At 30.0% G+C, this 12,042-nt stretch overlaps 1 protein-coding gene across 1 annotated transcript in view; it reads right to left on the bottom strand.

Moving 5' to 3' along the window:
• Window positions 1-5,064: 5,064 nt before the first annotated feature.
• LOC107442351 (obscurin) overlaps window positions 5,065-12,042 on the bottom strand; it is a gene marked incomplete in the record, with an annotated part of 263,706 nt that continues 256,728 nt past the window's right edge. Inside the window, 4 exon segments of the mRNA XM_071177300.1 lie at window positions 5,065-5,258; window positions 6,950-7,288; window positions 8,466-8,541; window positions 11,230-11,410. Coding sequence (XP_071033401.1) covers window positions 5,228-5,258; window positions 6,950-7,288; window positions 8,466-8,541; window positions 11,230-11,410 — 627 coding nt within the window.

The raw sequence follows: 12,042 nt of genomic DNA, 5'->3' as shown, positions 1-12,042 counted from the left end.
ATATACTTAGGATACTAAGAATATACAAAGGATGCAAAGAATGTACATAGGATGCAAGGAATATACATAGGATGCAACGAATATACTTGGGATACAAATAATATACATTTTTATATTCAATATTTGAGTCTTCCATGATAAACCAGAAAAAATTTACACGTGGTGGTAAAAAATAAATAAATTATAATTTTGTAAAATTGTCTGGTCTGTTACCTATTGACGTATTTTTTAGTTTATTGATGATTTATGAGATCCCTACAAGTCTAACTTGTAAATCAATTTTGATGCTGACTATTAAAGCGTGTTTAAGAACACAAGAATATATGTTAATCATAAACAATGATCAGTTCTAAATTTAATTTTTAAAACGTCAGTTTCCAAAAATGCCTAAAATTTGAAAAAGGTAAGGAAGGAAATTGGTGATAGAAATTAAGTTTCACAAAAATGCATTGGCGCAGCCAAGGATCTATTTTCCCGACTAACCACCTCAAAATCATCACCAATAGTCAGTACCAATAATAATTGAATGTTCGCCTTCCAATGGGGCGAACCGGGTTCAAATCCCAGCGATGGCTGGCGGATACGAATTCCGATCCAGGCTCGCAAAAGACCACAGTGTTGACTTAAAATGTTCTCAGTGGTGGACGGATCATGGGTTACAGTCTTTTTCTAGTCAGGCTAACAGTGGAGGTTTTCATGGTTTAGTGGTTAGTTCCATCAAAACGTTCTCCGTAAAGGCAAATTTGTCCGAATACCTTAACCACGGGTTCCCTTGTCTTCTGGATTGGGTTCAAAAATACAAGGCAGCGGAATTGAACATGATTAGTATTTTGATAATATTTAATATGAAGGATGAAATTTATTCAATTATCGTTTTATCGCAGTATTGGACTTAAAATTATAAGTTTTATTATATTTAACAGTTGAATTCACAGACGTAGAGTGGACCAGTTCTAAATTTGTTTTTGGTGTATGCATAAGCTGAAAGCCAATCAAGTATACTGAATTATAGTTTTCGAAAAAGAACTTATAAACGTTGAAAAGGGTAATCTTAACTCATTATTCTATGATTTGATCTTTTTATATTGAACGGCTCAATGAGAAATGATAATGCAGTTTCTTTTTTTTATAAATGTGGAATTTTTTTTATAAATGTGGATCCCTTATAATGTGACCAATATAGTGTTTTTGTAAGAAATATTATTTTTTAAAAAAATATTTGAATTCTTTTTTATTGTTATTTTTCTTAAATAACCGAAATATCAAGTAAATGATGGTTTGTTGTTTGGATATAATTATATAATGACAGGTTTTAAAATCATCATTGGTTTAAAAACTTAAAACTCTCGGAACCCATTTTATCGTTCAAGGGAAACCCAGAGTCCCGCGGAACACCATTTGGGAACAGAAGATCTAAACCCACTCAGAGCCTACTTAATCCAGGCTATATGAGATTTAACTTGGAAAAAGTTGAAAGTGTTCTTATTTCTTGAACATTTGTGTTTTGAGAAGAGAGGCACAAAAGAAATCGGTATTTCGCGATCTAAATTTTTTATGGAAAATATGATTTTCTCGGAAAATATATTTTTCACACAACTTTTTTAATTCATAAGATAACAACCTACTCACTTATTAAAATTTCCTGAAATACTCAGATATTTGGTTATCTATTCCTGCAATAAAACGTGCTCTGATCTAATGGTATTCTAATCAATCTCTTAACTAAGTTATTGATTGCTTGCGCGATCTTTTTTAGTAATTAATTACTAACTAAAAGAAAGCGGCCAGGAAAATGACAATTTTTATGTGACAAACAAATTATTGACGGAATTTTTTTTTTTCAACAAAGTTTTCTGAAATAATTCCCCCTGTATATATTCTAGAAATAATTAAAGCAGTTGAGATAAAAAAATAGATATAGAAAAATTTATGAACAGTTTTGAAGCTAGTTATTATAGCAAATATTGTTATATTGTGGCATACCAGGAAAATGACATTTTGAGATTCAATTAATTTCTTTAAATATGCAAAACAGTCAATGCTAGCGCAAAGTCATTTAAAAATGCTAATATTAAAAAATAATATTAAATGCTATTTATTAAAAAAACTTGTTGAAAAAAGTTCTTTCAGTAGATCTAGGAGCAAAAATCTGCAAATTGTATTTCGTGAGAATCATCCACTTATATATATATATATATATATATATATGCATAAATTTCTAAAAATTTAATTTATTAATTGATAATTGTTAAATTTCCTAAAATTTTTTCGATAAAATTTCTACTCCTCTGAAAGTCATTCAAATGTTCAGATTTTTCTGGAATGTACCACCTTAAAATTATTGTAATATTGAATAATGAATGTTCACTTATTTCTTAATTATTTAATTGATTTAAATTAATAATTTTGTACTTACGTAATTTGCTGATAAAGTTTATACAAATACGTTGAGCATTTTCTACTTCATTAAATTCTTGTTTCAGGGAACTTCATTTAATAAGCAGTATCATAANTAATGTCAGTGAAATTTTTAAATTTGCGGATATGAACAAGCACCAGCAGTTGAAAACTGCTGCACTGGATTACATTGTCAATCACATATCGGAAATAATGCCTTTGACAGAATGGTCAGTGATTGAGGATGAGCAGAAGGTAGAAGTTCTTACCACTGTGGTGCAGAGACTTAATAAGGTCCCCGAAACAACGCCAGACCTTTATTTTATCTGAATTAGGAGTACATTAATCTTACTATGCCCTCTGCACAATGTTAAGCTTACAAATAATGAGTCAATTATTTAATTGTATCGAATGTTAAAGTTGAAGATTCAGTTATTATAAAAAATGACATTTACTTAAGTATGAGAGAGCTTTTCACTATTTCTAACTGAACAACTAAACATAGATTCTAACAATTCCATCCGTTCAGACAGTTTTTCATGCAATGGCGTTAGAACTGATGAAACTTTGGAAGATTTTTGAGGGCATGATATTATTCTAACTTCTTCACTTTCTTAACCTGTAACGGGTACTATTTTATTTTTAACAAAAATTACTTTTAATATTTTTCCGAAACACGAATTTACTGCATTTCTTTACACAAATCCGGCCTTTAATTCTTCAGTTCATGTTCAAATGTGCAATATAATATTAACTTATATAATTTGTTATATAAGTTAATGTTATATTAATATATAAATTAATAATTAAAATTAATAAATATAATTTTAATTATTAAATGTTAATTATATTATTGTAATTTTATTTATTGAATTTTTTATTACATTTCAAATCATTGAATTCCAAAACAAACAATTGATCATTTTCAAAAGTATCTATCTTTATTTATTTAAATGTAAAGTGCTATGAATAAATGTATTAAATGGTAATCAGTTTTTAGCACATTTCAAATTGTTGATTTGGAAACTTTACAGCTATGGCTTTGTAGTTCAGGCACATTGATGTGTCGTGTTATGACTAATTGTATTTCCAATGGTTTTAATAAATATTTATCTAATTATAAATTGCTAAATGTAAGATAAACATTGTTTAATTAGCCAGTTTTAAGCTTATTTTCTTTAAACATTTAATGCTATAACATATAAGAAGTAACTGAACAGTGATTAAATAGTGTACATAATATTACAATTTGTAATAAAAACAATTGTTATATCATCTTTTTGAAATGAGTTTGAAAATTAAATTGAATTATATGTTATGATAAAAAGTATTGCATTTTTGTGGTTTAAATTTTTATATTAACTTCATTGAAGCTATGGAATGAAAGAACGAGATTATTTAATTTAATACTAATTCATCCTTTCCTTAGATGCCAATGTTTAATCCTTTAAATACACGAAATATGTCTGCTTTTAACTCTTAAACACAATGCAAAGATTGTATCTTAAAATTATAGAGTATATAACTTCTAGTTTTAGTTACTAGAATTTTGCAAGTAATATTCTTTTTTTTTTTAAATTCGTATCTACTTTTATTTCTTGAAAGTCGTAAGAAAGTCGCCGTATTACTGTTGACACCAATGCTTAATTAATAATGGTAATATATATTAATTGAAATAAAAAAAAAATAAGTTCTGTGAAGAAAAGCAAAGTCATTAGAGAAAATGTACGCATTTGTTAGGGGAACTGTAGGAAAATCGCCATACTAATATTGAGGGAGAAGACGCTTAATTACTTTTGGTTATTTTACTGCTGCTATCACGTTAAATGATGTAGTGACGGATTTTCTGCAGCTTTAGAATATATTTTTCCAGTGATAGTGTATTTACTACAGACGTTCTACAGACGTTACTACAGACGATTTTTTTTTCAGTTCGAACATGGATAATTCGAAATACTAAGTATTGTGAACTAGCGTTAATTTCCCATGAATAGTACGTATGGTGTACGGATAGACCAGTTAAGTGGCTTAAGCTACGTTTCCGAAGGTATTCAGGCTACTTCAGAAGCTAAAAAATATTCTCAGGATCACTAAATTTGTTAGAATGTTAATTAACTCTTTGTCGCAAAATTTATATTGAACATATGTTTTATATTTATTCATTATTTTGTATCACTTCAGGTTAAAATAAGTGGAAAATATCATATTTAGCATGTTAATAATTTATAGTTATGAAATAGAGCATGAAACGCCGATGTCTTTTTTCTAAGTGAAAAGCACAATCTTTCAGACACAGATCACTCACAAGCAATAATTTTTCAAATTTGTACTTAAATGCAATTATTTGAGATCGAGAAAACATAGTTATTCATCCTTGGATTTCGTCAATTTACAAAATCAATTATTGTTAAATTTTTGAATAATTTTTGAATAAATTTTTGAATGGGATTTAAGGGTTTTTTTCGAACTAATTTTCTTGGATTTTATATTTTAGTACATATTACAATAATCTAACAGATGTTTTGAGTAACAAATAAACGGTTTTAATAATTAAAAAATACCAAAATATATTTTTGCTTGTAATTAGAGCGTCAGCAAAATATATATATGTTTCATCTGCGTCAAAGAGTTAATTGTGAGTAGAATAATGCATTGACACATATAATCTAGTTTTGTATAAAATGAAATTTATTGACAATCTGCACATCACTATAAATAATTAATTTCTTAATGCAAATACATAGATTGTACATAGGTACATTTCATACAGTTTGTTCAAAAATATTTTGTCAACATTCACCTTCCATTCTGCGATCTTTTTTTGCAAATGTTAATTTAAGTCATCAATTTTCATATCATTTCTGAAAATATAAAAATCAAATATAACATTCATAACAAATAAGAAAGACAAAAAAGTTTTGTCATAGTCTAAGTTTTCTAATTTTTTAATTCCTTAAAAGTATATAATTGTACATAAATTGAATTTGAGACTGCAGAAATAAAATAAGACTCAACATGTTTATAACTAAGAACATATTATACTTTATTTTAGTGGTTCATAAAATCAACATTAGTAATTTATTCAGAAAATTACTAATTAATTTATCTATATAATTACTAATTTTTATTTTTCTAGTAGCACAAATTAAGCAAACCTAAAATTCAATGACATTTTTCGGGGGTGAGGAAATTTTTATCAGCTACTAAATCACTCGAAACTTTATTAAGTATAAAGCTGTCAAAATAACGGGGAAAAGTAGTCAGCGTTTTCTATTTAGTAAAGGAAAGTGATGAAATTCAAATCAGCTCAAAACATTTTTGGCGGGCATACTGACACACTTCAGATGTTTATTTCATTTTTTTATTATCATTATTATTATTTAATTGGTTCATCAGTTTTGCATGGCTGATTAATTTATAACTGCTTTAAATTATCCTCGAAAATTTTTCACGCAGTCTGTGTTCCCTTTTTTTTTCAACAGAAAATTATTGTAACTGTTATAGACTCGTGTAAAAATAAAAAAATTGTAAGAATGTTTTACATGCAATAAAATCGATCGAATCAATGAATCAAAGACTATAAATTTAGGAAAGTGAAATGCCGAGCAGAATCCTATCTTTAGTTAAGAACCACTGCATTAAATGACTCTTCATAGGAGGATGACTGGTTGAGAATAACTGCATTGAGGAGCATTTTAAAATAAGATGGGGATTAAGATCCTTTCACTAATTAAAAACCACTGTATTAAAACATTTCCAAATACGATGGTGTTTAGAATCCTTTTGCTAGTTAAGAACCACTGCATTAAATGACTAATTGTAAAGTATGATAATGATTAAATTCACTTAAGGCCTGGTTTCTTAGGACAGGACGCCATCAGCTGGAAATCAGCGCTGACCTCTGATTGGTCCATTTGTGAGTTTGATACCATACGTCATCGAACGCTCATCTTGAGCTACAATTGCCGTCCAACTCAACTGCAGTTGGATTACAACGTGACGTTANAATACGATGGTGTTTAGAATCCTTTTGCTAGTTAAGAACCACTGCATTAAATGACTTATTGTGAAGTATGATAATGATTAAATTCACTTAACTGGTCAGAAACAACTGCATTAAAGGACATAATATAATGATCAGAATCCCTTCACCAGTTAAGAATCACTGCATTAAATGACTTATTGTAAAGTATGACGATGATTAAATTCACTTCATTGGTCAGAAACAACTGCATTAAAGAACATAATATAATGATCAGAATCCCTTCACCAGTTAAGAATCACGGCATTAAATGACATTTTAAAGTAAGATGATCAGAATATCTTCACTGGTTAGAAACCACAGCATTAAAGAACTTTTCAAAATAAAATGGAGATCAGAATCTCTTCCCTAAATAGGAATCTCTGCATTAAAATATTTCAAAGATGGAGGTACATTATCTCATCACAGACTAAGAACCACTGCATTAAATGGTATTTTTTAAGTAAGCTGATAGTAGACCATACCAAAGTTCTTTAAATAGAATAAGAAAACAAAAGGATTGGGACTTACTTATTAGAAGACATTCCGAGTGAAGTAAGCATTTCAGGATTCATTGCTTCGTACTTGGTGGCGTGGAACTGTTTGGCGAAGGCTATAAGGTTGTCTGGAAGGAACCTGGCACTCTCCCTCTTCATGATCATGTACTCACTTGGTGCGAGCCATTTGTGCTCCAGACACTCATCGATGGTCAGTCTTTTGATGGGACTTTGTTTAAAAATGTTCAATAAGAAACGCGTTACTTCGGCTGTAACGTCGGAGTGCAAATGTTCGAAGTGGTATCGAACGAATGTGACATTCGATCTCGTATCTTCATCGTCTCTTCCTCGGAATGGAGAAACACCACTTAAGCTGGAAAAAAAAAAATCAAGATATATCTATCTAAAATACACAGTGCAAAAGATGCTGCACCAAAAATAATAATGGCGACGTAAATGGCTCATTTTTAGATATAACACAGTTAAATTAAATAATTAGTTCCCTTACTAAGTTTTAGAGTTAATGATTTAAAAAACATTCCATTTGATGTGGCGTCCGAATAGTTCAGAAGACAGATAGCATATCAGTAGTTACAAAAGCGCTATTAATGTTAGAATTTTAAACAGATTCCAATTAATATATAAATGCTAGTATGCAATTAATTTATTACTTAAGAACATGGTTGTCCGATTTCCACGTGGATGGTTTGGAGAATACATATTGCGCTTTTGGCACAGTTGGTAATGATTGCTATCCTAAAATATAACTAGTGGGTTCGTATCACATTGATGGCATTATTAGATTCTTAGTGGTGAAATTTATTTGAGATAAAAATAATGAAAATTTTAATGAATAAAGAAAACGAGAAAAATTAAGAAAATAGAAAGACAAAGCAATACCAATAATTATACTTGCTCAAAGGCATTTATTGCAAGACATAGGTTTTGAACAGGAAACCTAATGCAGGTAATGCTTAGTGTTTATATAAAAAAAAAATTCACTTTGATAATGCAGAATTTAAGCTTTAAATATACAGGAAATGTTACGTATTTTGCATTCAACAAGCAAGTTCAGGGAAATAATTTGACATTATCAAATATGAAATTGATAATAGTGCCACACATGAAATTAGTTAAATTAGTAATTAAATCAACTTTGTAGTGTATGTAGTTAAATACATAAAAAATCACGCATTATCACGCTTAAAGCTTAAATTTTTCTACCATACGAAAGGAGATAGGCAATGAGTAACAACTACAATAGCTTACAATTCTCATGCGTATGAATAAAGTTGTTAGAGGTTTCAGGGATCGGTAATAAATTGCGAAAAAAAAGACTGTATTTGAACACCTTGTGCCAAAACATATTAAAATAAGTTTATAACTTGTATCGATTACTTTGGTTAATATAAGCAGTAAGTACTCCAACTTTCGTAAATCTAGTTAAAATATTCATGGAGATATGGACACTTTTATATAAAGCTAATTTTTTTTAACCTGACGTTTTCTTACTGTGTAACAAATACATATTTCTTTACAAAAGTACTTACAGTATGTAAGTTAAAACTCCAACAGACCATACATCTGTTTGATATGTTACATCCTCATGTTTTAAGACTTCTGGAGCTGCAAGAAGATAAAAATTGGTTTAAAAAAATGTAAAAACATTAAATATTTATATTAAATCAGTAAAAGTTTTTTTTTATATATATATATAACGAACGACCTAATATTTTCAGAAATAAAGAAAATATTTAAAATTAAAAAAATAAATAATTATAATTGAGTTTTAATGCTATCGTTTATAAATAATTTTCGATGCAAAACAACTTAAGTATATCGATGCAAAACAACTTAAAATATCATTTAACAAATATTCATGCAAGGAAGTAATTCGTACAAGTTAATACAAACAATTTTAAAATATTTCTGCTATTGTATAACAAATTAATTAATTCATTAGTAATAAATAGTTGTATATATTTAGTATGATGCTGTACCGCAGCAGCATATTGCTCAATATTCAATGAGGAGTTACCCGCCTAATCAAAGCACTCAAAGAGGAAAAAAATGTTCATAAATTTTTATTTTTCTAAAATAAGTCCCCGAAAAAGTCGAGTTGAATAAATTTATTTTCTTTGTGGTTCGAAAAAGTGTTGCATGTATTTTTATTTTTAAAAATATTTTAAACCGAAAATTGAAAATCAAAATTCTTAGCTACCATTTTATAAGTTTTATGAACAAATCCGAAATTTTAATTACCCCCTATATGCTATTTAAAATTTTCGTAAGAAGAAGTGCTGATACTTTTTACAGTAATTTGATCCGCAATATGCATCAAGCATTAATGGGGTCTTAATGACCTCAATTTGGGTATGAAAACGTTTTTTTTTTCTTTTTTTTGCTTTCTCACTTAAATATTAATTTTTGAGTTATCAGAGGCATATTTCACATTACAAATTTCAAAAATTCATGTAGCAAGATTTGGTACATGTATTTCACATTAAAAATTTCAAGTATTCATGTAGCAAGATTGGGTACATGTATTTCTCATTAAAAATTTAAAGTATATTTTTATTTTTTTATTTTCAATGCAGCAGGCGATACGGACATTATCCTAACGCCGTACAGAGATCGAAATAAAATAAAATAAAAATACAGGAGGAGATGAAATATACAAAATACAAAAACAAAGCAAAACATCAAACACAAAAATTCATTCAAGAACTTAAATTAACAAAAGTTCTCTGGCCTCACAGTATCGGGAGTAGATGCAGTTCTTTGTGAGAACTGAACAGCTAAGAAGATGTCCAGCATTCATTGTCGCACCACTGCGGCAGAGGGGGCAGGCAGGATTATTAACTATTTTAAGACGGAAAAGATGGTCGTATAAGCAATCATGCTTGGTAGCAAGACGAAAGGCAGCTACAGCCAGGGCTAAACAGAATAGAAGGGCTAGTTCACTCCGCTCTTAGAGCTGAAGCTACGATTTCCCTCCTCATGACGTCACTGTGTCCACAGATCTCGGAGATCGCAAGCAAAGATATGATAACTTTGCATCTTTCTCTTTGTAAAAATAAGTTAGACTTTTTCTGGTTATTAGCCTTCAAACTTTACGTAATTAACACATTATTTCCGTTCATAAACATAGTTCAAAAAAAACTTTCTTGGTTATTATATTAAAAAAANTCTTTTAGCAATGATATATGTGTTGTCTTAATTGCATGATTAATCATTAATGAAGTGGACTTATAGCTAACCAAGTTATTTGGGGCTTGATTAACAAAGCAACCTTTTTTGGCCAGTGCATCAGCTTTTTCGTTGCCGGGGATACCTACCACAGTGGGATGGGATCCATTGTAAGGCAATCGTTTTATGATTTTCACCTATCTCTGTCATTAAAGATCTACATTTCACAATGGACAAAGAGCTAGGGGCTTGAGAGTAGTTGGCAATGGCCAACTACTCTCAAGCCCCTAGCTCTTTGGGAATCCGAAAAGATGACAGCTTGATCGAAAAGAGAAGGACGGGCATTTAAATGAGTTAAAGCTACTTTGATTGCCTCAACCTCACCATCAAAGGCGGTCTTGGCTGTTCCCAACGAAAGATAGTGGGAGAAATGCTCACAAAAAATACCAGCACCGGCAACGCCATCCATCTCAAGCTTTGAGCCATCAGTGTATATGTGCAACCATGCTTCAAGAGGAAAACGATTGTGGATAGTCTCCATCCCCGCGCTGAACAAAGCTGCTGTACAATCCTGGGATTTTAGGACGGGACTCATAAGGTCCAGGTGATATAATATTTTACTAGCTTCCAAAAATTTAAAGTATTCATGTAGCAAAATTTGGTACACGTATCTCACATTAAAAATTTCAAGTATTCATGTAGCAGGATTTGGTACACGTATTTCACATTAAAAATTTTAAGTATTCATGTAGCAAGATTTGGTACACGTATTTCACATTAAAAATTTCAAGTATTCATGTAGCAAAATTTCATATGAGTATACATAAGATAACATCAATATAGGTTTCATGTAAGGGTCATTTAGTGTAGTAAGGACTCAAAGTTCATGGATATGTAGTATAGTAAAGAATTATGTAGTATTTCATGTTTTAACAAGAATTCTAAAAATCCATATGAAAAACGGTCATGGCAGAACTCTCGGTGCATTTCACGGGCATATATATTGTCACCCTATTGAAATTTTTCATAAATAAAAAACAATTACAAATGAGGAAGTTTGTTTTTACTAAGGCCAAATAAAAAATAAAGACAAACGTCTAAACATCTTATGATTTGAAAGCTTACCTAAGTATTCCAGAGTGCCTTCCACATGAACTTTACCACCGATCTTCGGTACATATCGTGCAGTACCGAAATCGACCAATTTTATATCGGAGTCTCTTAAGTTGACCATGACGACGTTGTCAGGCTGCAAGTCCAAATAGCAAATCCCCATAAAGTGGAGGTACTGTAGTGCTTCCAAAACCTAAACAAAAGAATCGCAGTGATAAAAGGTTTCTTGTTTAATTTTACAAATTGCTCTTTTAAGCTGATAAGTACAACACTTTAAAAGTTGCAAGCAAATAACAAATGTATTTTTAAAAAAATCTTTATTACTTTTCAAGAGACTTCAAATTGGACTTTTGTAATATGATTTAAATGGCTGTAATTATGATTTAAACTAAATGTTGTTGCGTGAGTCGTATGGTCAAAGAACAATGAAATCTGATATATTACAGAGTTTTCGCTTTAAATTAGCCTACTTCACTTTTAAAAATAAGTTAATATGTTCTTTTGGCGAACTAAAAAATGCTACATAAAATGCTTAGTGTGACATTTCGACACAATATGAAACTTAGTCGACACTTATTCTTCGAAATTCTTAAAAGTTTTGCTCTCACTGCCCTTTTCTCTTTCAACGTGTTTCAATGAATGAAAAAAGGGAAAAACTAGAAGAAGAAAAAAAAGAAAGAAAACAACGAAGCGTGTAAAATAACTCATTTAGGCAGCTTTAGGGTTTTGCTCTTCGACCCTGGAATTTTGGCATTTTCGCTCAAAAGGAATTTCTTTTTTTTAATAATTTTCTGGCAGATTTGTACTGTTTGGGATGGGACTTCC

The sequence above is a fragment of the Parasteatoda tepidariorum genome, chromosome 2 (genome assembly GCF_043381705.1).
Source record: "Parasteatoda tepidariorum isolate YZ-2023 chromosome 2, CAS_Ptep_4.0, whole genome shotgun sequence".
NCBI lineage: Eukaryota > Metazoa > Arthropoda > Arachnida > Araneae > Theridiidae > Parasteatoda > Parasteatoda tepidariorum.
Note: the sequence above shows the minus strand (reverse complement) of the source record. Positions and strands in the feature narration are given on the sequence as shown.